The sequence below is a fragment of the Rana temporaria genome, chromosome 10 (assembly GCF_905171775.1).
Source record: "Rana temporaria chromosome 10, aRanTem1.1, whole genome shotgun sequence".
Classification (NCBI taxonomy): domain Eukaryota; kingdom Metazoa; phylum Chordata; class Amphibia; order Anura; family Ranidae; genus Rana; species Rana temporaria.
Window position 1 is genome coordinate 80770377 of NC_053498.1, and position 27556 is coordinate 80797932.

The window sequence follows — 27556 nt, forward strand, 5'->3', positions numbered from 1 at the left end:
TTTCTTTCTATATACTGGTGGCAGCCAGGAAGTGAGGGTAAAATTTCCAACAAGGACATGGACCGCAATAAAAAGTAGGGAGGAGTTGGACACTTTTTTTTTTTTTTTTTTTTTTTTGTGTCTACACTGGGGAAGGATAAATCTCTTCCATGTGGACAATGACACCATTGGACACCTAAGGCTCCATTCACACTAATGCGTTTTTTGGTGCATTTTGCAGAAAAGCAGGGAAATTTTTTAACATGGGTTTCTATGGAACATGTTCACATCAATTTTTGTGCCTCTGCCTTTTTGGAAAGGGCGTTTTGCATGTAATAGAATTCAATGGACCAGCATCCAAAACGCAAGTACCGCGTTTTCACCGCGATTTGCGTTTTTTTTTAACCTGTTTATAGCTGGTTGTTAAAGGAAATGTATAAAAATTAAAATTGATGTAAAAAAAAACGCACGTCAAACGCAGCAAGCACCGCAAAAACGCTAAAAAGCAACATGCATAGGTGTGAATCGAGCCTTAGAGAGGTTTCCAACCTTTAACTTTGGCTGGAACTGGGCTTAAAGCGGAACTCTGGCCCTGAAAAGGTTTAAATATATTTCCTAATAGCCACAAATGATTATTTTATTTTTTGTGTGCACCATTTAAATGCCTTTTGAAATATAGATCTTACCTTGTAAAAGTTAATGACTGTACATAGCCTGAGCAGAGCTGTGGGAGGGGCCTAGCAGCTCCTCCCACCACAGAAGGGGCGGAGACCAGACCTGTCACCCTGCACAAGTAGAGAGAGCAGCAGTGACCGGTCTTAATTACAGAGGCAACGTTTTGCACAGGATTACTGCACAGATCTGAAATGCACAAAGTACACCAAGTTTCAAGTAAGGATACACAGGACTATTGTAATTAGATAATAATTACTTATCCCGGAGTTCAGCTTAACATTTTAACTGACATGAACCTTAAAAAAGTAATCCAAATAGTTAAAAAATGTAAATACTGAAAACTTATTTTTTTCCCCCAAAAACCATACATTCAGTGAATGTTTACATTTTCATTGTAAACAGAACATAGCACACATATTGTTCCCAAAATGCACCTCAAGTTTTTTCAAAATAAAAAAAAAAAGTTTTTTTTTTTTCTTCCTTATTTGGGAGATTTGCTTCCATCTTCCTTTTCTGTCTGTGCCGTTGTTTTACTGCTCGTGAGAGGGATGTATTGCAGGATATGGGTTGTCACCTGGTCAATGTCTCTGTTTCGGATATAACAGAGAAATGTGGTCCACATAAATGCACAAACTCCAATGTAGGCTGTTCTGACAATTGGTGGTATCAGGCTGAAATTTATGGTCTGCAAATAAAAATACAGGACAGGGTAAGCATGTACAGTATTTATTTTTCATACATCATGGGACACAGAGTCAGGCGAATATCCTTCTGGGTTATACTTCATCTGGTGAATGGACACTGGTAGACCAAAGGTCTTTACACAGGAAGTGATCATATATAACCCCTCCCATACAGGAAGCACATCAGTTTTTTACCAGTGTCTGCAAGGTGGATGGCACGGTTGTTTGTGTTTTCTGAGCTCCAGGTCTCTAGTCCCACAAATGGTTCTTAAATGAATCAAGGGATTGACCGATCGGATCCATTTGACACAGGCTCTATATGTTTCGATAAATGGTAACCGAGCCTCGCAAAGAAGACTAAAGATCCGGGCGCTTGACCCTGCAAAGTGGAAATCCTGGACCCTACAGCACTAAGGCATTGCCAGCAGGGTGCTGTACAGGTCCAAGGGAGTGGACCCTAAATTTGAAAAGGGTACTCAGTCCTTTACGGTGCCGAGTGACAGGAACCCGCCGTGAAGGGTAAAGATTGGGCTTTTAGTTTCTAAGCTGCCCTGTGCCAGGACAGGTAAGTGAGTCCCCCTTATTTACTTATTGTGGGGTGTTCCAGTGATTGTAACAATCAGTCAAGCTAGCTAGAGGCTAAACACCTGTGTGTGGTGACCATACAGGGGAGTTTTGGGCTAGCTGTGGGTTTTTGCAAAGTGTGCCTTTTTTGCTTCTATCTTGCTGTTTTTTACATGTATGATGGCGCAGCACGGTGCGCCATTTTCGCCTTGGTTCTCCAGGGCGCACGTGCCTTAACTGCTGTGCACAGCGGCTCTATTGCGATTTGTTTGGTGGCCATGACACACATGCATTTGCAAAAGTGCCACTGTGCACAGCAGTTTGTTTGGCGGCCATGGTGCACGCGGCTTCACCGCACTGGCGCAGTAGCTTTTATCTGGGCATACGAAGAGTTGGGTCAGACACGAATACAACCACGCCCGTTTGGTGGTACCACGCACGTACATGCGCGCGCACGCACGCATGCACAAAAGGTTCCGGCGCACAGCCAGCTTATTTAAGCTGTATATGCCAAGCATGCAGTGCTTCCAGAAGGCATCTGTGGGACACAGAGCAGACTCTGAACAGGCACCTGCAGCGGTTCATTTCTCCTTACCTGAGTCATGTGAGTCACCAAGTGTTGCTTGGCAGGCTATGGTGCTTAGCTGGATTGTAGGGGCTTGGTGAGCCCTTCTGAGGTGTGTTAAATCTACACTCAGGTACTCTCTTTTTGTGGCTATTAAATGTCTTCAAAAAAGATGAGTGGGACTAACCCTACAGGGAAATGCACACCTATGTCGTCAGTAGTTTCTGATGAACCTAGTCGTATCCCTAGTGTTGTATCCCCTGAAGGATCAGGGTCTTCCAGGAAATCTGAGCCAATGAACCTATCTGGTATTGTGCCTACAGTCAATGCTGCTGCTTCACCCTTTATCACTAAGGATGAACTGTCCTCAGCCCTAGCTGGGTTAGAGCACAGGATTACTGGCATGATTGCCTATATCCCTCAGGGTGGCAAGAAGCGTGACAGATTCCCATCCCTGGAGCCTCCTAATTTGGAGAAGGAATGGGTTGAGAATGGGAAAGAGCTAAAAGCTCGAGATTCTGTGCCCGGCGGATGAGTCTGCTTCCGGGCAATTTGGACAAAAAGATATACAGTTGATGTTTGCCTCTCAGTCGCAGAGGCTTTCATCCTGACTCTGTCTAAGTCCAGCCTAATGCTAAAATCTCTACAATCTAACACTAAACTATCTAGCCCTGTAAAGAAGAAATCAGTATACATACATTTTTTGAATCGGCTCCGATCCAATCTGATCTCCAGCTCTGCAGAGGACACAGCCGACAACGGCTGTGAAATCAATGGGAAGTGACGTCACCCATAGAGTTACTATGGGGCTTCCGTTGTCGCTGCCTCCTCTGCACCCACCTCCACAGCAAAGCTGCAACTGACAGCTCAGCGTGGGATCAGACCAGACCGGCTTCAGAAAAGGTATGTGTACCGATTTCTTCTTTACAGGGTTAGATAGGTTAGTGTTAGATTGTGGGTGTCTATAGATGTAGTGATTTTAGTGTTAGGCTGGACTTCTCTAAATGTAAAAATGTTATATTTGCATGCATTGTTTTATACAATTTACAAACTTTTAATCAAACAATTGCCAGAATAATTATTAGTTATTATATATTATAAGTATTAGGCACATTGGGTAACTTGTGGAGCGGTAGGGTGTAGAGGAGCGGACATGTTCCCAGTACTTGGGGTGTTCTGGGCCAGTGATGTGATCCTCTTTGATCACAGAAACATCTAGAAATCTCTACATGTATGCATTGTGCAGGATGTGATATCTCTACCCTCTACCCCCAGATAGGGGGACAAAAAAGCCCCCCCCCATGTACAATGAGTTATACAAGGTGTCTCTAAACAGTTCAGTGTTTGGTCTGATATCTCAAAGACAGCATGGGCCAGGTGCGCACGCATGCACATAACCAGAGCCACGTAAAGAAACACCACCTAGTGTGCAATACACGTGATCATCAGGGTAAACCCGCTGCGCACAGTCAAACATAGTCAATGTGAGGGGTAGGGTCACAGTGCAATAGAGCAACGAGTGAACATCAAGTTCTACTACAAATTGGGGAAAACAGCGTCAGAGGCACAAGAAATGTACGATACGGAAGCTGTGAGCAGAAAATGTGTTTATGACTGGTTCAAACGCTTTCGCAACGGGAAGGAAACGACTGAGGATGAGCCACTTTCGGGTTGGCCGCCGACAAGCAGAACCCCAGACAAGATCGAGCGAGTGCAACAAATACTGGCACAAGATCGGCGACTGACACAGTGCGCACCATCGTTCGGAGATTTGGGTAAGCAGAAGATCTGTTTTTGGTTTGTGCCGCACAAGCTGATCGATAAACAGAAAGCAAAACGGATGGAAACCTCTGCAGATTTCATTACCACGTGAGACCAGGATCTATCCTTTTCTGCGAACCATCATCACAGGGGATGAGGCCTGGTGCCACCTGTTCAATCTGGAATCCAAGTAGGACCATCTTCCCCGTGACCCAATAAGAGTCACCTGGAAAAGTTTTGCGAACGTGGCGACAATCCAAGAACCTGCGACAGCGGTTCTGAGATCGATTCCTAATGCTCACAGTTTCCAGAAGCTTTATGCCAAAAGTGTGTTGTGATGGAAAACTATTATTTTGAAGGCCAAAAAAAGTTATTTGTTTTGTATCTTCTGTTTTGTCTATTTGCGGATACCATTCACCAAACTTTTTAGACACACCTCGTACTTCAGTGCAAATACGTCACTATTGTGCACACGATCAAAGCTACACACTTACAAGGTCTTAAGTGGAGGAGGTGAATGTATTTCTGATAATTAGGATCTTACCTGAAAGATGGTCCAGCAAAATACTCCCGTCTAAAAGGGGAGAAAAACAAAAATTTCCTGTTAATATAAGGACTGTGTGACAATTAGATATTTCTTTCTTTCAACTTTATTGTCTATGTAACAAAATTTGGCACACTAGGTAGAACCAGCATTTATGTGACTTTAACCGCTTGCCGACCGCCGCACGCACTTATACGTCGACAGAATGGCGCAAATGGGCATATATATATATATATATATATACACACATACACACTTCCCCTTTAATTTGCCGGCCGTGTGGTCATGTGAGTGCGCGCTCGCTCGCAATCCTGTCGTGAGCTCCGTGACCGCGGGACTCGCAGTCCGCCGGTGTCGCTTATTGCGATTTTTTATTTTTGCAAAAATATGTAGAAGAATACGTATCGGTTTACACTGAGGAAAAAAATTATATTTTTTGGGGATAATTATTATAGTAAAAAATATTGTTTTTCAAAATTGTCACTCTATTTTTGTTTACAGTGCAAAAAATAAAAACTGCAGATGTGATAAAATACCACCAAAAGAAAGCTCTATTTGTGGGAAAAAAAGGATGTCAATTTTGTTTGGGAGCCACGTCGCACGACTTTGTCGCAATTGTCAGTTAAAGCAACGCAGTGCCGAATTGCAAAAAGTGGCCCAGTATTTGGCCAGCCAAATGGTCTGGGTCTTAAGTGGTTAAAGTGTTAGTAAACTCGCATTTTTTTTTTAAACCTATAAGGCAAAAGGTGTAATAAGCTAGTATGCACCGCTTATTATCAAATACTTATCTTAGAACGAGGCATCACAGGTGATCTCGGTCCACGCTGAGGGAGCGGACATTCTCCCTTGGTGTGTCTTCCGGGTATCACGTTTCCGGCGCTGTGAGTGGCCGGAGCCGCGATGTCGTCACTCCCGAGCATGTGCGCGGGAGACTTTTTCCGGCAAGGTCCGCCGTCTGCCAGGCGTTCAGCCAAGAAACTCAGAGCACATGCGCCGCTGAAGTCAGTGGCTGCATGCAAGGTGAATATCTCCTAGACCGTATTGTTAAAATATTTTAACAATACTAGCATTTAAATCTTTTTCTTAATACCAAATGTATTAATGAATGTGACTTTAGTATTCTTCAGACCTTCCATTGCTCTCTTATGTGTCCATTGACATGTGCACTATGATGTGTCCGTTGACACCCACAGACATCCGATCTGGAGAGCTGCCAGTTTGAGACCCCTGCCATAGAGGGTACCAGGCCCTGTCTGTGTCCGCCTGCTCGGGGGGGGGGGGGGGGGGGTTGGATCAGCGGAGAAATCCCCTGCTGACAGGTGGTGGACTCCGCCGGTGTGAAAGGGGCCTTAAGGCATCAGTGTTCATTTAAATCTTGGAGGCTTCCATTTACATTTCAGTGAAGCCTTCAGTCTGCATTTGACCGCTATGTCATAGCTTACATAGTAATATCATAATCAGGTACCATTCTGATTGGTTCCTAGTTGTGAGTGGGGACTCAAGCTCTCAGTGAAAGCCAGGATTGGAAGCCAGCAGCCATACAAAGTGTCAGCTGCTGGCTCTCAATGGAGTGGGACTTTTCCGAAGCACAAGACAGAGGAATGTTAATAAACAGATTATAGGCAGGAATATAACTGGGTACTAACATTTTTAGGTAAAATTGATCCGGGGAAGATCCTCTCGGGGAATTAGGAAGGAATTTTTTCCCCTGCTGTAGCAAACTGGATCATGCTCAACTGTGGGTATAGGTTTGTGTATATGGGATTGTATAATCATATTTTTTTTTTTCTTTTGGTTGAACTAGATGGTCTTTTTTCAACCTAACTATGAATGATCTCCAAGATAAGTGAGCACCTGAAGTCAGTTGAGAATCTAAGTGGTACTACCTTTTTTTTTTTTGACTCACAAGAGAGCAAGGCTTTCTCACAAGTGTAGCTAGAACTGTACTAATGTCAAGGATTGCCCACAGATGCCCCAACAGTCACTCAATTCTGCAGGATATAAGATGCATTTGATGTTTGTTGTTCTAGTAGAATGTGACTGACAGACTCGGACCCTCTTATGTCTGAAATCATCCTATGTCCAATAGGGGCATAGGATGACTTAGAAATGATATCTTGTACTACTTGAGATGGGATTATTATGTACCGTATTTATCGGCGTATAACACGCACCCTAACTTTAAGAGGGAAGTTTCAGGAAAAAAAGAATTCCACAGCCCCCTGTGTATAACACGCAGGCACAGTTTACCCTCTATTTTCAGGGTAAAAAAGTGAGTGTTATACGCCAATAAATACAGTATTTATTATCCACAATATTCCAGGATATCTGTAGATCTATTTACTAGTTGTTGATTTTTAACTCAACGGGTTAATTGTAAGAGTGTCTCTTTCATACTGCTAAATGCGAATGCCATTACCTCCAGCCATCTCTCTATTCTTTGTGCTAATTGACCCGGCTATTGTGTGAAGATGTCCTGTGTTTACACTTAGGATAATGTGTACTGTATAGCAGGTGAGAGGAGCCATGATATCTACTCTGACAGGTCATATCTTGGAGTCGCCTAGTCTGGGTAAATGATTAGTTAATTAGCTCATGTTAGTTTATGTTCTGGTTACTTCTTTAAACTGTATAGAAGGCTGTATTCTTGGTTCTATTAAACACTCCATGTTTTAGCACACAAACAAGTCTCATCTCCTTGTGTGTTGAGGGCAGCTGGAATATCTGATATCTATGTCCAGACTGATGGGAAGCGGTGTATGACGGAGGCACTCGGTCGGAGTGTGGGACGCTCCGTTACAGTGACCACAATACTTTATCCCTGTCAAACGATTTCCTGGTAAGATTTGCTCACCCACTTTGTATGTTTAAAGCCATAGCCATTGACAAAAGTAGCATGTAGAAGAAAACGCATGTATGTATTACCTTGTACGTTGGCCAAAATTTCTCTTTTAGGTTTTTAAAGATATCCTCCTCTCCATCCAGAAGACTTAAACCTAAAAGAAATAAGTCTTAGTAATAAAGCATTATGACAAACTGAATAAACTCCAACTTTAAAGCGGAGTTCCCACACTTCTTACCTGTATAGAAAGCACTGATTGTAACCGGAGCTGCCAGCAGCTGATCACAGGCTACCTTCCTTATGACGTTCTTAACTGTGGATCCTGGAAATGTTCTTTCGATAAATCTCAGCCAAAAAAAGTTAAAATTGGCATGGAAGCAAAATCCCACAATTGCAACCTTAGCAGTTTGTTTAAAATCTATTTTTTCATTGGGTCCCTTAGTGAGTTTCTGTTGGACAGCATCGGCTGACGCAAAGAGAGAGCCGTAAATTGTCACATTGGTCACCCAGGGGTGTCTTTTTGTGAATTGTATGAAGGCACGCATTGTGAGAAAATAAAAGTTGCAAACGTAGAATTCCGGTGAGATTCGGCACTCCTATATGGCCGGTATACCAGAAAATTCAGTAGAAAAGTATAAGATTTGTATAGTGTGCTCAGAAACGTTACGTAGATTGCGGATGATGTAGACTGACCAAACAGAAGAGGCCTTGTATAGTCCCTAAACCCGGTTTGGTAATTCTCACAACTGAGAAACGATCGCTTTATATTCACTGTATTATTTTGCTCTGTAAAAGGACAAAAAAAAAAATTATAGATTAGAACACACAGTTATTATACAAGATCGAGCACACAACTACAGATGACACAAAGCAGTAAATGAGGACATTATGCCAACTTGCTGCCAGGGACTTGTTTCACCATCTCAGGACCTAAATATTATTCTTTGGTGTTGTGTTCCCATGAACCATCACATTAAGTCTACAGTGTTTTCTAAATTTCCATAAATCCCCCCAAACAAGTTACAATCTGACCATACAATCTCCGTACATTCAATGTTGGCTCTACAGAATCTATATAATATAAAGGATCTACCTAAGCTTCCCAATCAGTTTGTATTCAATCAGACAGACCATTAGGCCCCTTTCACACTGGGGCGAAAGGTGCGCTGACGGTATAGCGGCGCTATACCGTCGGAGTTGCGGCGGTATTTGGCCGCAATCAGTGCGCTTTTAACCCCTGTTAGCGGCCGAAAAAGGGTTAATACCGCCGGCAATGTGCCTCTGCAGAGGCGCATTGCCGGCGGTATTATCACGGTTTCCCAGAGTGCCGGAGCCGCGATACGCAGAAGTAACCCCCGGGCAAGATGTCGGCTGCCTGGGCGTTGGAAGAGGATGGCTGCAAGGGATTTGATCTGTGTTTTTTTTTTCCTGGGTATACTTCCTCTTTAAAGAGCCGCTGTTGATTCACCGACACTCCCATTCACTTTAATGGGACGGCTGGTGATGCGGCAGCGACACAACAAGGTGAGGAACGTGGCGGCAGCAGGTGAGTGGATGCCCGCTAACAGGCGCTGCCATGATGGATCTGAAATGACAGGTGCTCTTTATATGTAAGGACTCATTCTTGCTTATAGTTAGAATCTTTAATATTTGAAAACAAAATTAAGGTTCCCTTTTAGAATAATAAGCTGTCAGGTTATTAAAACAGCGATATCAGAACCGATTCAATCAAACAGTTTGAAGGGTACATAGATCTGAAAAACAAAGGGATAAAGGAATTCTCCTTTAAAATTGTGTGAATGCATCAATGCAGTTCATGTTATCTCAGCTTGCAGAGATTTTAAATATTGCAGAATATACAGCCTCATGCTACATAACCAAGCTCCATTTCATGCTCAATAAACTAAATTATTAATGTATCTTAAATAGAAAACTATATTTAAATATATTATATATAAAATAAATAAATTTGATAAAAATCCCAAAAAATCAGATTTGAAAAAAAAAAAAAAAAAAAATATATATATATATATATATGATTTTTATCCACCCTGCCACTAGAGGAACAACGTATTAAAGCTGTTAGATGCTGGTATGGACCTGTTGGCTAGATAATAATACTACGGCAACTGATGCAGTAACCGACTCCTAGATTGACAATGTATCTCTTGTCTGTTAAGGCCCGTACACACGGTCTGACTTTTTGCCAACAAACTTCAAAATGAGCAAGTTTTCAAAATAGTCCGACTGTGTGTATGCTCCATCGGACAAACTTTTTCGGGTTTCATCGGACAAAAAGTTCGGTCTGCAAACGGACAAACTTTACGTCAACAAAAGTCCGATGGTGCCTAGTCTGACCGTGTGTACAGCAAGCAATCTGACTTTTGTATAAAGTACAAACGCGCATGCTCAGAAGCAGAGACCAGCCAAAAGCGTTGTCTAGTAAAATTAGCGTTCGTATTTGAAAGAGCACATTCGTGACGCGGCAAGTTCTGAAATCAAGAAAAGCAGCGCACATTCTCTTCTTCTTTATAATGTGAGAATACTAAAAGCTGCTTTGCTGGTGATACTGACAGAGAAAAAACAAACGTCTTTACTTTGGATTCGTGTATTTTGGTTATATGAATCAAACATATTTCTATATTATTTTGTGGGTCAAGTTAGCACAACCCCATTGCGCAACATGTCTGCTTGACGAACGGCCGTTCAGAAACGAACAGAATTGCACGAAACTGAAAATCGCGAATGGACACAGACGAAACCTCTACTAACTCTCGATTAGCAGAAGGGTGACGCCGGAGAATTGAACTTCCTCTTTTAAACTCTCGTCAGTACGTTGAAACGTCACTACGTTCGTGTTTGTTGCCGAAAATGTCCGAGCGTGTGTGTGTGCTATGGGTGTGACCGGACAAAAATCCAAGGGAAAGTTTGTTTGATGTCAGACTGTGTTTACGAGGCTTTGGTATGTTGACCTAAATATTCTCATGACGGATTATCCTGTCGGTCCCAATTTGAGCACTGCTCCTCCTGAACTGAACCTCTCCCCACATTGGGGTTATAGTACAAGTAAGGTTGTTTATGTTGTATGTTGTGCCCTGTTGCAGTATGTTTCTGCAACAGAGGACCTGCTGCCCCTGCGTGGGCAAATGTTTTGCCCCTGCGTGGGCTAGTTTTGTATGCTACTAAAAAAATAAAAAAAAAAGCTGTTAGGTGCTACCTAACACAAAATTTGTTTAACCACTTCCTTACTGGGCACATATACCCCTTCCTGACCAGGTGAAATTTCAGCTTGTGGCACTGCGTCACGTTAACTGACAATTGCGCGGTCGTGCGACGTGGCTCCCAAACAAAATTGACGTAATTTTTTCCCCACAAATATAGCTTTCTTTTGGTGGTATTTGATCGCCTCTGCGGTTTTAATTTTTTTGCGCTATAAACAAAAATAGAGCGACAATTTTGAAAAAAAAAAAAAAAACAACATTTTTTACTTGTTGCTATAATAAATAGCCCATTTTTTTTTAAAAAACTTTTTTTTTCTCAGTCTAGGCGATACGTATTCTTCTACATATTTTTGGGGAAAAAAAAATTGCAAGAAGCGTCTGGTTTGTGCAAAAGTTATTGCGCTTACAAAATAGGGGACAGAATTATTATTATATTTTTTTACTACTAATGGCGGCGATCAGCATTTTTTTCGTGACTGCGACATTATGGCGGACACATCGGACACTTTTGACACATTTTTGGCGCCATTCACATTTATACAGCGATCAGTGCTATAAATATGCACTATTACTGTATAAATGTGACTGGCATTGAAGGGGTTAACACTAGGGGGTGAGGAAGGGGTTAAATGTGTACCCTAAATTGTGTTCTAACTTTAGGTGGAGGGGGGTGACTGGGGGAGGTGACCGATCTATGTCCCTATGGGACACAGATCGGTCTCCTCTCTCCCTGACAGGACATGGATCTCTGTGTTTACACACAGAGCTCCATGTCTTGTCCCTGTAGCCGCCAATCCCAAGTCCCTGACGGACATCACGGCTGCCAGGCACTCCCATCTGCATCTCAGCGATGCGGCGAGCGCGCGCCCGCGCCGCTGGATGCGCGCAGGCCGTAAAAACACGGCCAGTTAGAGATTCAGAACCACCCCGTGGCCATATAAAGTCATACGGCCGTCGGGTAGTGGTTAAAATGGTGTGAAAGACATATATGCCCAACAGCAGACCACATCCAGTATCCTTGTACATCATTAAATACTCCACTGTTAAAGAGGAGTGCCAATCATCCCCCCCCCCCCAAAAAAAAGCACACCAAGGCTGGCCATACATTATACAATTTTCTTGTACAACTTTCCTGTAGATTTACCAAAACCATATAATATGAGGTCAAACCTAAACACTTTCAATTTGTAAGCAATCAGGCAGGCCCTTGCACCACACAGTTGAAGGCAAATCTAAAGAAAATTGAATAAGAAAATTGTATGGTGTATGGCCAGCATTATCTGCCCCTGGATCCAGCGCTATCCTCACCCATGCCAATTTTTAAATCAGCTTCAGGTGCAGGCGGCTGTACTAAGGGAACCTGGCAGTGAAGCCTTGTGGCTTCACAGCTGGCTCCCAAATGCATTTTGTGATTGGCCCCACAGTCTTCTGGAACTGTCTCAGAACCAGAAGGCTGCAGGGGAAGAAGGGGGGGCTGAAGTGGGGGAGCTGGTACCTGTCAAAATCAGGTACCTGCTAAGCCACTCCCCCCCCCCTTTCCCCACTCCAACAAAAAAGTGCCAAAATATAAATAGAGGAGGGGGAGGAGGAGTACGAAAGAGTGGAATTTCCCCTTTTGCTACTGGGGGAGTGGAAGCAACATGAATGTCAAAAGCCTGGCATTGCAAGCCATGTATATTTCAGTATACAGCAGGGCTACACTATTGGTTCAATATCCACTTGTGTTTAGAGAGTTATTCAATATAATTCCCTATACTTGGTTTCTACATCAAGTATTGGTTGGCAAGCATGAGAAATGTCCTCAAATGTCCATTCTAACACCATGTTGACTGTCTTTCATATCACTAGGAACGCCATACATCACTTTATTTTTAAATTGTGAACCTTGAAGGAGTGTTTGCAGTTGTACAATCCAATTACAGATTGGATTGTAATTTTTTTTTAAATTACAATTTTGTCCTAAATCGGAAAGTGCTACCCCAGAACCAAGTGATGAGGAAGTTTTAGTCTTTAAAGCGGGAGTTCAACCAATTCCTTTTTTTTTCCCTTAGCTTCCTGCTCGTTCGGTCTAGGGGAATCGGCTATTTGTATTAAAATATGATCCGTACTTACCCGTTTTCGAGATGCATCTTCTTCCGTCGCTTCCGGGTATGGGTCTTCGGGAGCGGGCGTTCCTTCTTCATTGACAGTCTTCCGAGAGGCTTCCGACGGTCGCATCCATCGCGTCACTCGTAGCCGAAAGAAGCCGAACGTCGGTGCGGCTCTATACTGCGCCTGCGCACCGACGTTCGGCTTCTTTCGGAAAATCGTGACGCGATGGATGCGACCGTCGGAAGCCTCTCGGAAGACTGTCAATCAAGAAGGAACGCCCATTCCCTCAGCCCATACCCGGAAGTGGCGGAAGAAGATGCATCTCGAAAACGGGTAAGTACGGATCATATTTTAATACAAATAGCCGATTCCCCTAGACAAAACGAGCATAAAGCGAAGGGGAAAATGTGTAAGGTATGGGTGAACCTCCGCTTTAAGTGGTGTCTTGTGACCCCTCAGTGCTAAATATATCTACTATGTTGGTTGTTGATTTTTGTTATATTCTTAGAAATATATTGGTTGCACCAAAAGGTGTGAATCCTGAAGAAGCGAGTGCTACTGCGAAACGTGTCAATTATGCCATTTTAGGAACGTAATTCATGCACCAAGTTATCAAAACGTTTATGGCAGTCTGACTACTGTGTGAATATTAATGTTTTTAACTATGTAATAAAGATTTTTTTTTATAAATCTGTAGTGTATTTCCTCCCTGTAGCACACTGAAAGTCCTGCTTTTGACTCCCCTCCTCCCCCTACCCCCTTTATATTAGGAGAGACAGGGCAATACATTGCAATGTTTAGATTAATGAGATGTCCCCTGAGGGGGAGTTGGAGGATCCCACCATTCTTAAATCTTGGCTAAAAATTGATTAATCCTGCGCTCAGTTTAACTGCTTGCTGACCAGCCGCCGCAGTTTTACGGCGCAGTAGGTCGGCTCTGCTGGGCGAGAGCACGTAGCTATATGTCACCTCGCCCAGCAGCCAATAGAAGCGCGCTCGTCCCTGACTCCCATGCGTGTGCCCGGCGGTCGCGATCGCCGCCGGGCACCTGCGATTGCTCGTTACAGAGCGAGGACCGGGAGCTGTGTGTGTAAACACACAGCTCCCGGTCCTGTCAGGGGAGAAATGCCTGACCGTCTGTTCATACAATGTATGAACAGCGATCAGTCATTTCCCCTAGTGAGGCCACCCCCCCTACAGTTAGAACACACCCAGGGAACACACGGGCAGGAGCGGGAGCGACATATACACCGCCCTTGCCATTGGAATCAATGGGCACCGTAGAGGAGGATCGGGCTACCCTGTGCAAAACCATTGCACAGAGCAGGTACGTATGATATATTTGTAATATTATTATATATGTAAAAAAATAAAATAAAAGAGCTTTGCAGTCACTTGAAATAGAAAACAGCCATACAGTTATTCACAGACTATATACAATATGGCTATTATGCATCTAAATTAAGAAAGGGGAAAATTCAGAGTTATCCACTAGGTGGTGATAAAAACACAGGAATCTCTCATTACTCCCCAAGAACAGGGAAAAAAAAGAAACAAAGTATAACATTAATAGACACATGGTAACAGTACAAAGCTATAAAATCTGTAGCTATGCCTATTTAGAGCTGGTAAACACCATCTACACAGTGCTGGTTCACACAGGGGGAACCCGACTTACAGCGCGACTTTGCAAGGCGACTTCAGCGCGACTTGGAGTTGCCTCCAGGCAACTTTTATCAGCTCTGTGGGAGGGAGGGGTTTGTCTGAGAAAACTATTTTCTCTTCCTGTAAAGTTTCTTCAGTTAAGACAGTGATCCGACTTTGGAGGCGACTTCCATTGAAATCAATGGGTACAAGTTGCCTAGAAGTGGCCTTGAAGTAGTACAGAAACCTTTTCTAAAGTCGGAACGACTTCAGTCGTGTGCATCAAGACGGCTCTCATTCACTTCAATTGAATTTCTCAAGTCGCGTGACTTGGGGCGACACAAGTCGGATCCCAAGCCGCTGTAGTGTGAGCCGGCACTTAAAGCGCTGAATATTTTTTTTGGATACGTTTATATTAATTTGTTTTTGTATGTATTTATAACATTTTAAGTGTTTTAAAGGGTTTAAAAGTTCTACCCTTGTTAGTTTTGATCCTAAGAATATGTTTTCGCAATGCGCCCTTTGCGACACAATTTTGGAATGTTCTCCCTACACCTCTTTCTCTTTTCTTGACAAAGGAGTACCTCCAAAACTGGTAATTTGATTACAACACACCCTAAATTGATTGCATTCAGGCTGGGATAGGTCACAACCCAGCAACGAGGACACTGCCATACCATCCAGGAGTGGGTCCCCTTGTGCGCTGCCTGGAGCTCTACCACCACTGACCACAGACGAGGGATAGTACTGCCTATACAAACCAACCTCAGCCCCTTTAATATCCATGTTCCATGTTTTTTTTTGTGAATTTATGTTTTTTAACAATAAGAGCCTGTTCACACAGGGGCGACTGGTCAGGCGACTCAGCCGCCTGACAAGTCGCGCTCCGCTCTATTCAATGGAACAGTTCTAATAGGAGCGACCGACTTGTACCCCTTTGGGGGGACTCGGGGCGACTTGCATTGACTACAGATACAGAAGTCATTTTGCAAGTCGCCTCTGAAGTCGTGCCCCCCCAGTGTGAACCGGCTCTAAGGGTTCTTACACACAGTACTGATAAACATCAGATTCCTGGCAGAAAATTCCTGTGTAAAAACCACAAGGGTGGGCTGTATAACAAATGTGCGTATTTGTGCATAGCGTACATGCGCATAACAATTCTTGTAGCTCTTCTTGGTTTGCGTCGTAAGAGGGTACTATAGGTATACAGTCCAAGAGAGTGACCTGGTGTAACAAAGGAATCGGTACATCTAAAGTAAATTGAATAACAAAAAAGAGTAACCCAGTTCAGGGAAATAGAAGCCATACAATGATGGGTAAGTACAATGAGGAAAGGCACAGAGTGATCCTTTTTCATGCATTAGGTGGGTCACATTCTCTGTCTTCCATGTAGAATCTGTTGTATGGCGATTGTCTTGACCAGGGAAGTTGCTGTGAACAAAACTGGAGAACAGTTACAGTGCTCAGCATAAATGAGTACACCCCTTTGGGAAGGTTTTACCCCCTTCCTGACCAGACCATTTTTTGTGATACGGCACTGCGTTACTTTAATTGACAATTGCGCAGTGGTGCGTCGCTGTGCCCAAAATTCATGCCCTTTTTGTGGCATTTGTTCACCTCCTGCTATTTTTTTTTTTTTTGCGGTATAACATTTTTTTTGTTACTTTCTACTATAAAACACATACAGTAAAAATCTCTCTTTGTGCTCTTCACCTTTGCGACGCCATACAGTTTTGAAGCGATCAGTTCCAAAAACATTTATCTTGGTCTCATCACTCCAGAGTCCTAGTAGTCTTCTTCTTCAGCATGGACCCTGGCAAATTCTAGGTGGGCTTTTTCATGCATAGGCTTTAGGAGAGGCTTCCTTTGTGCACAACACCCATGCATGCCATTCCTCTGCAGTGTACACCATATTGTGTCACGGGAAACAATTACCCCAGTTTGACTTTCTACTTCTGTAGCCAACTGTAGTGGACTTGCATGCCGATTTTCTTCAACCCTTCTCATCAGAAGACAAGCGAGGTGTTAAAGCGGTAGAAAACCTGCAGGTTTCTTTTTATTTTAACCTGTAAGGCAAAAGGCATGAGCTAGTATGCACCGTATTCTAGCACATTATAAAACACTTACCTTATGCCCTGTACACACGATCGGTTCATCCGTTGAAAACGGACCGATGGATTTTTTATCAGATATCCGATGAAGCTGACTTTCATCAGTCTTGCCTACACACCATCAGTTAAAAAAAATGATCGTGTCAGAACGCAGTGGCGTAAAACACAACGACGTGCTGAGAAAAATGAAGTTCAATGCTTCCAAGCATGCGCCAAATTGATTCTGAGCATGCGTGGATTTTTAACCGATGGACGTGCCCACAGACGATGTTTTTTTTCTATCGTTTTTTTAACCATCAGATAATTTTAAAACAAGTTCCTAGTTTTTTCACCGATGGATAAAAAACCGATGGGGCCCACACACGATCGGTTCGTCTAATGAAAACGGTCCATTTTCATCAGACGAACCGTTGGTTTGTACGCGGCATTAGAACGAGGCGTCGGCGGGTGATCTCGGTCCACGCCGACAGAGCGGACATTTTCCCTCTGTGTGTCTTCCGGGTATTGCGGCTCCGTCGCTGAGTGGCATTCGTGTGGGAGACTTTTTTCCGGCAAGGTCCGGCGTCTGCTGGACCTTTCAGTCAGGAACTTAGAGCGCATGCGCCGCTGAAGTCAGGTTTATAGGCTTATTATAGGCTTACCTGTAGGTCAAAGTGAAAAAAAAGGGGCATACAACCACTCTAACTTACATGGACTGCCTTGACATCTCTGTGAGATAGTTGCAGTTTCATCTTTGTTAAATTTTTGTATTCACTTTTGCTACAGTATTCTGACTGATAAGTAAAGCTTTGCTGATTTTTAGCGGCGCTTTACCGTCGTTTTTGCAGAGGTATTTGGCCGATAGCGGGGCACTTTTAAAAAAGGGTTAAAACCTTCCGCAAAAGTGCCGCTGCAGGGGCGCTTTGGGGGTCGGCCGCGCTGCCCACTCATTTCAATGGGCAGGAGCGGTGGAGGAGTGGTGTATACACCGCTCCAAAGATGCTGCTTGCAAGAGTTATTTTAATGTCCTGCAAGCGCATCGCCTCAGTGTGAAAGCACTCCAGGCACATTGAAATTGTTGGTCTGTATTTACAAAAAAAATAAAAAATGCCTGTATGCCTACAAATGGTGCATTTCTTAGACCCCTTTCACACTGAAGCGTTTTTACAGCATTTTAGCGTTAAAAATAACGCTCTTAAAACACTCTCCATGCATCTCAATGGACCCTTTCACACTGAGTCCTGCAAGCAGCATCTTTGGCGCAGCTTTTCAGCGCTGAAAAAAACGCTCCAAAAATGCCCCTCCATTGAAATGAATTGAAAGCGCTGTAAAAACGCCTTACCCTTTCACACTGAGGCATTGAACTGGTGGGGCGTTGAGAAAAGTCCTGCAAGCAGCATCTTTGGAGCAGCTTTTGGGCGCTGAAAAAAAAAACGCTCCAAAAAACGCCCCTCTCCATTGAAATGAATTGAAAAGCGCTGTAAAAACGCCTTACCCTTTCACACCAAGGCACTGCAAAAATGCCCTAAAACGTTAGGGTCTTAGTGGTGCTTTACCAGCACATTGGGATTGCAGATGAGGCTTCGCTCGAATAACGCTGTAATAACGCTCGAAAAACGCCCCAGTGTAAAAGGGGCCTTAGGCAGCAGTGTGCAATAGGCCTTATGGTGAGAGTAATCAGGACAGTGACAGTGACAGGGACGTGTTCTTTGTCCACATACTGTGTACCAAACAGTGTCCCTCTTTATCATTTCAGAAAGTTGGCGATATGTGCAGTGCCAGGAAAAGGTCATTCAGAGCCCAGGGCCAACATGCCAAACAGCGCCCCCCCAACATGTATGAGCATTATGTGTCAGCAAAAATCCCCCCACAAAAACACTGAGGCCTCGTACACACGACCAGACATGTCCGATGAAAACGGTCCGCGGACCGTTTTCATCGGACATGTCTGCTGGGTGATTTTGGTCTGATGTGTGTACACACCATCAGACCAAATTCCCCGCAGACAGAATACGCGGTGACGTGGCGGCGACGATGACGCGGCGACATGCGCGAACCCGGAAGTTCAATGCTTCCACACATGCGTCGAATCACTTCGACGCATGGACGGTATTTCGGGCCAGCGGACATGTCCGATGAGTCGTACTGACCATCGGACATGTCCGACGGACAGGCTTCCAGCGGACATGTTTCTTAGCATGCTAAGAAACTTTTGTCCGCTGGAAACCTGTCCGCTAGGCCGGAAAACTGTCCGGTAGGCCCTACACACGGTCGGACATGTCCGCGGAAACTGGTCCGACGGACCAGTATTAGCGGACATGTTCGGTCGTGTGTACAAGGCCTGAGAACTAATCTGCATGTTTACCCCCAAGCATAAATTCCCCCTCCTTCAAGTACAAATCTGCCCTCTCAGCATAAATCTTCGCCCCCTCATCCCCCAGCTCATTCCCCCCTCTACTTCCCCAAAAAATCCACTCCTCCTAGCACAAATCCTCTACAATTTCCCCTCCTAGTACACATCTTCTCCCCCCCAACTTCCAATTTCCCCCTCCCAGCACAAATCCCTCCTTCCTAGCACATATCCCCCCCCTCCATCCCTACACAAATCCCCCTAAATCACCACTCTTAACACCCCCCCTCAAACTTCCCCTCCTAGAACAATACTCCCCCTATACCTCCCTTGTACATCTGATAACACACAAGGCGTATGGTTCTATATACACGTACACACACTTTACACCGGATCTGAGCTCATTAGTAATGAATGTCATGGAGTATATCTGTTCCAGATCATTTAAGTATTTCATGCTGAGAACCATTGCTTTGATAAATATTGTTTTAGTGTATTATACACAAATAAGAAGAATCAATAAACATGGAAGTTTACCTACCAGACGACACACCTAAAAACAAACACTATTTCTTCCCGTCCATAACCGAGATCAGAGATGGAAGCCGATTTCAGAACATCAAAGGAGGTGTAATAACAATCCCCTCTCTGAATTACATGAAAAGCTTGTTGATGGCTTGTTATGACAGGAGCGCCGAATTGTTGCCGTCTAATTATCTATAGATTTTTCAGGAATTCCCTAACAGAGTTTGGTGACATGTACAGGGGGAGCCAAGAAGACATGGCTATGCCAAATCATGGGATGGGATGGGAAGGGCCACAAAACACGCAGCATTTTTATCAGAAAAACTTTTTGGGGATCTGAACACAAGTGTATTGTTTTCTCGGGGGCCGTGCACACAGCCGCCTAATGCTCAGGAAACTTGAGCTGTGCTCAGATCTATAAAACTAAAATGAAAAAATCTGCCTCTGAGGTCCTGCATATGAACTGTATTGTTTTGCACTGCAGAAATACTCCATTGAAGTACAAGAGAAACCTGCTCCAATGGAGGAGAAGGGCAAAATAGCCCCTTGCGTCCCAGTGAAGGTGGTTGCTAGGCAGCAATAGCTGCCTGCATCCTAGCAACCAACAAGCTGCATTACTGCTGTACACATGTAACGGTTACTTGAACATTGCCATGTACCAGTGCTCATTTTGGCAGCAAATTTTGATTTAGTTTTAGTCTTGAGCCCCTTTCACACGGAGCAGGCAAGGTTTGGTGGCGGTATAGCGTCGCTATACCGTCGTATTTACTGGGATATTCTGCCGCTAGCGGTGCGGTTTTAACCCCCGCATTGCCAATGGGAAGGAGCGGTATAGGAGTGGTAAACACCCTGCTCCTATACCGCTCCAAAGATGCGGCTAGCAGGACTTTTGGAGCGGTCCTTCTAGCGCACCGCTTCAGTTTTTTCAGGCAGTATAGCAGCGCTATTTTTAGCGCAAAACCGCCTGAAAAACATGTCGGTGTGAAAGGGGCCTGTTGCCGCATACACACCATAACTTTATGTGATGAAAAAAAACGAAGTTTTTAAAAACGTCACTTTAAATGACCGTGTGTGGGGTAAAACGATGTTTTATGTCTTGTGAAAAACGACAAAAAAAAATTGAAGCATGCTTCAATTTTATGTGTCGTTTTTTACTTCACAGAAATTGACCGTGTGTAGCAAAAAACGATGTTTAAAACGAAGTTTTTACACCCGCGCATGCCCAGAAGCTAGTTATGAAGCGAGCTTCAATGGAAAAACGTGGTGTAACGTAACCTCGCTTTGCTAGAGCATTGTGAAAAAACGATGGTGTGTAGGCAACTTCGTCTTTGAAAATTGAAGTTTCAAAAACGTTGTTTTTTACTTCACAGAAAATGTCGTTTTTTTTCATCACATAAAGTGATGGTGTGTACGCGGCATGAGTCTTATGACTAAAATAGCATTTTAGTCCCATTTTAGTCTTCTGCAATTGTTTTAGTCGACTAAAATCATTTTAGTCAACATAAACTCATATTTATTCATCTAAAATCATATACGTGTAGTTAAAGTGAAGTTCCATCCGTTTTTTTTTCCTTTGCACTAAAAAACCTGAAATAAATAAAATAAAAAAATTGGATTTTTTTTTTTGTTATGCTCACCTGAAAGGGCGGTTGCAATGCGGAAGTAGCTCTTCTGCCTCTTCTTCCACCGCGGAGGATCTTCAGGCTCGTCCTACGTCGCCGTGTCTTCTTGTGAATGAGCCGCGCTGCCTTCTGGGAACTGTGTATCTCAGGAGGCAGCCGCCCATTCACAAAGCGCCATGCGAGTCGCGCATGCGCAGTAGGAAATGGGTAGTGAAGCCGTTTTCCCTTAGTAAGGATGGCGGCGCCAGGACTGAGCGATCGCCAGCGTCGGGGGACCGACATCGCGGGCGACTAGGACAGGTAAGTGTCCTTATTAAAATTCAGCAGCTACACTGTTAGAAGCTGCTGGCTTTTAAAAAAAAAAATGTAAAGCTATCTTTAGATTTTACTTCAAAAGCATTTTATTAAAATAAATTTGATACAAATCAAAAATAAATAAATAATATGATTTAAATAATTGAAAAAAATTGTAATGATTGATTTTTATCCACCCTGGGGAAGACCGAGATCCGTGTTCCTGTTTAGCATAAACACAAGATCTCCTTTTCCCCTCTCACAGAATGGCGATCCTGCCTCTCCTGAGGACCCACTGATTGGCTCTCACTGTGTCCAATCACAGGGAAGTGGGTCGTCGGCAGTGCGTGCGTCAGACCCAGTGCACGAAATCATGTACAAGTACAGAAACTCTCTCCAAAGTGAGTAGAAATTTCATTTAACCACTTCCCGCCCGGCCTATGGCCGATTTACGTCCGGGAAGTGGTTACACAATCCTGACAGGACGTCCATGGACGTCCTGCAGGATTTCATGCCGTGGGGGCGCGCAGCGCGGCGATCGGTGATGCGGGGTGTCAGTCTGACACCCTGCATCTCCGATCTCGGTAAAGAGTCTCTCACGGAGACTCTTTACCACGTGATCAGCCGTGTCGAATCACGGCTGATCACGATGTAAACAGGAAGAGCCATTGATGGCTCTTCCTCACTCGCGTCTGACAGACGCGAGTAGAGGAGAGCCGATCGGCGACTCTCCTGACATGGGGGGGTTCGCGCTGATTGTTTATCAGCGCAGTCCCCCCTCGGATCGCCACATGGACCACCAGGGAAGCATTTAAAAAAAAAAAAAAAAGATGCCAATCAGTGCCCACAAATGGGCACTGACTGGCAATATGAGTAAATCAGTGCTGCCACCCCAGTTTCCATCAGTGCCACCCCAGTGTCCATCAGTGCCACCCCACAGTGTCCATCAGTGCCACCCCACAGTGCCCATCCATGCCCAGTGCCCACCTATCAGTGCCCATCTGTGCCACCCATAAGTATCCATCAGTGCCACCCATAAGTGCCGCCCATGAGTGCCCATCTGTGCCGCCTATGAGTGCCCAGTGCCGCCTATGTGTGCCCATCAGTGCCGCCTATGTGTGCCCATCAGTGCCGCCTATGAGTGCCCATCAGTGCAGCATACCAGTGCCACCTCATCTGTGCCCATCAGTACCACCTCATCGATGTCCATCAGTGACATCTCATCTGTGCCCATCAGTGCCGCCATATCAGTGCCCGTAATTGAAAGAGAAAACTTACTTATTTACAAAAAAATTAACAGAAAAAAATAAAAACGTAATTTTTCTTCAAAATTTTCAGTCTTTTTTTAGTTGTTGCGCAAAAAAAAAAAAAAAATCGCAGAGGTGATCAAATACCACCAAAAGAAAGCTCTATTTGTAGGCAAAAAAGGACGCCAATTTTGTTTGGGAGCCACGTCGCACGACCGCGCAATTGTCATTCAAAGTGCGACAGTGGTGAAAGCTGAAAATTGGCTTGGGCGGGAAGGTGCGTAAGTGCCTGGTATGGAAGTGGTTAAACAGTTCTCATTGGAACAGGTGTGCACATTTTTTATTTTAGCAAAAGATGGATTGCGCCTTTAAAGCGATTGTATACTCCGCTTGGACATTTTTACCTACCTACACGGTTTAGGAGATTTTCACCCTGCATGCAGCTGCTGAGGTCAGCGGCGCATACTCGGTGAAGGTCCGGCGTATTGTGCCGGAACTCGCTGGAACGGAGGACTCATCGCGGCTCCGGCCACTCACAGCACTGGAGCCTGCGACCCCGGAAGAAACGACGAGGCAACATGCCAGCCCCCTAAGCGCTGACTGGGTCGGGCTACGGGAGCTTCGTCCCAAGGTAAGTATTTCATAATGTGCTAGTATGTGATGCATACTAGCACATTTTGCCTTTGTCTTGCAGGTTTTTTATCTCTTCAGTGGTTTACTACCGCTTTATGCCACTGGCCTGGGGACAGACCCAGCTGTGATCTTTCGGAGATCTGCTCTGTCTACAGTTCTGAAATATTTCTACAAACAACTCTTGTATATCTGCTCCTGTCCTTGGAAATACTTGCCATATCACACCTCGATGGAAAAAAGGGATATCTATTAGGACAAGCACGGTGGCATAGGACACACCCACTGCCGCACTCCCTTAAAGGAGAATTGTACACAAAATCATTAGTTGAACCCACAAGTGCCTTTTTTTTACCACTATTATTTCTTTATATTGGCTTTTAAATTTACAGATGCAGCAATTTAGAAATTGGAGGAAAGGTTTAGCGCTGGAATGGCACTTTATGATAAATAAATAGTGCATTTTATATACAATTACATAGATCAGACCATAATGAGGGACAAATGAGAGGGACAGTCCCTCAAAATCAGGGACAGTTGGGAGCTATGTCATTATAATATATTTATATATATTATTTATATATATATATATATATTATATATGCCGTATTTATCGTGGTATAATGCACTCCCGCGTATACCGCGCACCCCTAAAGTTGCCCCGAATCCTGTGGAAAAAAAGTTTTTTTTGTACTTACAGTTTTGGTGTCTTGCGCGGCGTCCATCGGCGGCCTCGTCGGGTCCAGCGTCCGTCTGCGGCTTCGGGTGTCCTCTTCGTCGGGTCCGGCGTCCTTCTGCGGCGTCCTCCCCGCTCTGAGTTTGAATACTGCGCCAACATATACAGAGCGCAGTACACTCGTGTATTGTCGGGTAGGCTCGGCAACTCTCGCGCTGACGTCCTGTACGTCCAGGACGTGAGCGCGGAAGGAGCCGAGACTGCCCGACTATACCCGAGTGTACTGCGCTTGGTATATGTCCGCGCAGTATTCAAACTCGGCGCGGGAAAGCGGGTATCGGCGTATACCGCGCACCCACGATTTTGCCCTGATTTTCAGGGCAAAAAAGTGCGCGGTATACGCCGATAAATACGGTATATATATATATATATATATACACACACACACAGTATCTCACAAAAGTGAGTACACCCCTCACATTTTTGTAAATATTTTATTCTATCTTTTCATGTGACAACACTGTAGAATTTACACTTTGCTACAATGTTGTGTAGTGAGTGTACAGCTTGTATAACAGTGTACATTTGCTGTCCCCTCATAATAACTCAACACACAGCCATTAATGGAAAAGAGGGAGGGTGGGGACAGGGGAATAGTTGCTGAGACTAGGCCGGAAACTGCCCACCCGATTGAATGAAGGGACTATCTCGGTACTGATAGAACACAATAAACATAATTATATAGAAAAATTGATTATAAATAAAATTGCAAAACAAGCAGATGTACACATCCACGATTGGTCAAGGTTTTTCGACTAGTTTCGCGGAATACCGCTTTATCAGGAAAACCAATCTAAAAAATTAAATAATACAGTAAGAACAGACATGGTTTTCCTGATGAATCGGCATTCCGCGAAACTAGTCGAAACCTTGACCATATCTTCACCAGAGAAACCACCATCACCGGCTGACGATCTACAGTGACTACATTTCCCCTTTTTATGAGCGCATTTTGTACTACTTTTTAGTGAGTAGCCATTTGGCTGTTTTAATGAATTAATAAATTCCATATTATCAGACATACTGCACTTAGTAGGCGCATTTTTTCTTTTTCTTTTTGCTATTACAGAGTCTTGCTTCACTCTCCAAAGTGCTGCCATGGTGAATATGTCATTTTGAACTGTTTATATACGAACTTTAAATATTGGGACTTTCATTACCATCCTTTTTATTATTATCCAGTTACTGGTCTTTTTGTTTCCCTTCCTCCCCTTCCCTTTTTATAACAATTTATTTATCAACTTTTTGTGGAATTGTGGTTCAAATCTCCCTCTTTTGCGCCGTCATTGTGTTTGTTTTTTCATGCGATATTTAACACTGACCGCCGTTCCTCCTCCCTTCTCCACACTTAGAGGTTCTGGCAGCATCAAGCGCCGTGCTGAGTATGTGAAACTGACAAGTAACAGAGAGGAGGGAGAGAGGAGCTGTCAGAATTGAACTCGATGTCGGGGGTGGGTGGGACCTGGCAGCTATCAAACACCAGCCAATGGGATGGTATCTGGGCGGCCCGCTACGTGTATGTGGCCTTGCCCCCTTTCTTAAGCAGCCCAATCATTGGCTGGTGTTTGATAGCTGCTGGGTGCTGCCCACCCAGGCCGGGTCCCACCCACCCCCACACTGAGCCCAATTTTGACAGCACTCTCTCTCCTCTCTGTTACTTGACAGTTTCACACAGTTACAGTTACACTCGGCTCAATGTGAAACCTGCCAGTGCCACGAGTGCCACCCGCCAGTGCCAACCAGTGTCACCCCCCAGTGCCACCCACCACTGCCAGCTAGTGTCACCCGCCACTGCTAGCCAGTGCTACCCGCCAGTGCCACTTGCCATTGCCAAACCAGTACCAGCCAGTGCCACCTGCCACTGCCAGCCAGTGCCAACTAGTGCTACCTGCCAGTACCAACCAGTGCTACCCGCCAGTGCCAACTGCCACCACTAACCAGTGCCACCTGCCAGTTGCAAACCAGTGCCACCTGCCAATGCCAATCAGTGCCACCTGCCACTGCCAATCAGTGCCACCTGCCACTGCCATCTGTCAGTTCCAAACCAGTGCCATCTGTCAGTTCTAAACCAGTGCCTCCTGCCAGTTTTAAACCAGTGCCACCTGTCAGTGCCAATAGTGCCATCTGTCAGTTCCAAACCAATGCCATCTGTCAGTTCCAAACCAGTGCCACCTGCCAGTGCCATCTGTCAGTTCCAAACCAGTGCCACCAACCAGTATCATCTGTACTGAGGACATCAAGCGTGTGCTAGAGTGACAGGAGTAAGCAGGAAGGAGTGGAGTGGGTGAGGGTTTTTTTCTTTTTTTTTTAAATCAGCCTAAAATATCAGCTACAAAAATGGGCCTTATAAATCGGTCATCGGCCGCCCCAATTTCTAAATATCGGTATTGGCCAAAGAAATCCCATATCGGCCGACCTCTAGTTCTGGGAACCAGCATTCGCTTTTTGAGAACTTGTAGCTCTTCTATTGGATCGGACTACATAGACCAGCCCCCCCCCCCCCCCCCCCTATGTATCAGTGAGTCCTGGACACCCATAACCATGTCATTGGCTCACCCATTGCCCTTCCTTGGATCACACTTGGTAGGTCCTGATCACTGCAGCCCCGGAACCTCTCACAACAGCTGCAGATTTGGAGATCCTCTAACCTGGTCATCTACCCAATGTGGCTCTTGTCAGAGCCACTCAAATCCTTACCATTGCCCAACTTCAGGGAACATGTTCACCTGCTGCCTAATCTATCCCACCTGCCCCTATGTGTCACTGTAATGAGATAATGAATGTTATTCACTTTACCAGGCTGTCAGTGGTCAGAATGTTATGGCTGATCGGTGTATATATATATAGAGCCTTCCAGCATATTACAAGGCCCCTTGTTCCTGCAGACACTGCACACTGTCCCTATCACCTACAATGACACAACACGTGTACACACACATAGTCCGCACTGTCACCGCTCTGCCAATCCTGGCAAAGCGTGTTTCAATCCACGCCCACAAAGCACTGCCCTCTGCTCCCAGACCACGCCCACCCAAAACTGGCCTGCTTCCGGACCACGCCCACCAAAACCTCTCGTACCACGCCTACCCAACCCTGACCTGCTCCCAACTCGCCAGCTATTCCTAAAGGGGGCGTAGCCGGCCGGACTCCTTCACGTATCGGAGCTTTTCATTGGTAGATAGAAGTGGGCGGGAACCAGGGTTTCGTTGTATTCAGCTTCTGCTCACTAACACCTGTCACCCATTGCACAGACAGACACACTCGGAGCCTTCTATAGACTGAGGCGCACTTACCTGAGTGCTTGTGGTACAGAGAGTTGTATCTTGTAATGTCGGCCTCCGTGCCCAGCCTACCGCTCTTCTGTGCCAGCCTCTCTCCGCCGTGCCAGCCTTGAGCTCCTCCCAGCCGCTTTGGTAGAGTCTTATCACCTGTCACATGCCGCAAGCCTCTGTTATCTTCTTTCCATTCCTATTGGCCGCTAAGTACGTCAGTC

General features: G+C 44.8%; 1 protein-coding gene across 1 annotated transcript; it reads right to left on the reverse strand.

Annotated features, from left to right (window-relative positions):
• Nucleotides 1-460: 460 nt before the first annotated feature.
• MPV17L (MPV17 mitochondrial inner membrane protein like) lies at nucleotides 461-27556 on the reverse strand. The gene is made up of 5 exons (XM_040325584.1): nucleotides 27357-27556; nucleotides 7852-8399; nucleotides 7697-7767; nucleotides 4772-4801; nucleotides 461-1339 (listed from the first exon to the last, which is right to left on the reverse strand). The coding sequence occupies exons 2-5, from the start codon at nucleotides 8156-8158 to the stop codon at nucleotides 1136-1138; spliced, it is 612 nt and encodes a 203-aa protein (XP_040181518.1). The 5' UTR covers nucleotides 8159-8399; nucleotides 27357-27556; the 3' UTR covers nucleotides 461-1135.

Bases quoted from the DNA above. Each gene is read 5' to 3' on its own strand.
- MPV17L (XM_040325584.1), bottom strand. From the start codon at position 8,158: ATGCGTGCCTTCATACAATTCACAAAAAGACACCCCTGGGTGACCAAT. The intron at 4,802-7,696 runs GTAATACATACA...CTCCCCTTTTAG, and splicing joins AATTTTGGCCAACGTACAAG to ACGGGAGTATTTTGCTGGAC. The intron at 1,340-4,771 runs GTAAGATCCTAA...TTTTATTTGCAG, and splicing joins TTTGCTGGACCATCTTTCAG to ACCATAAATTTCAGCCTGAT.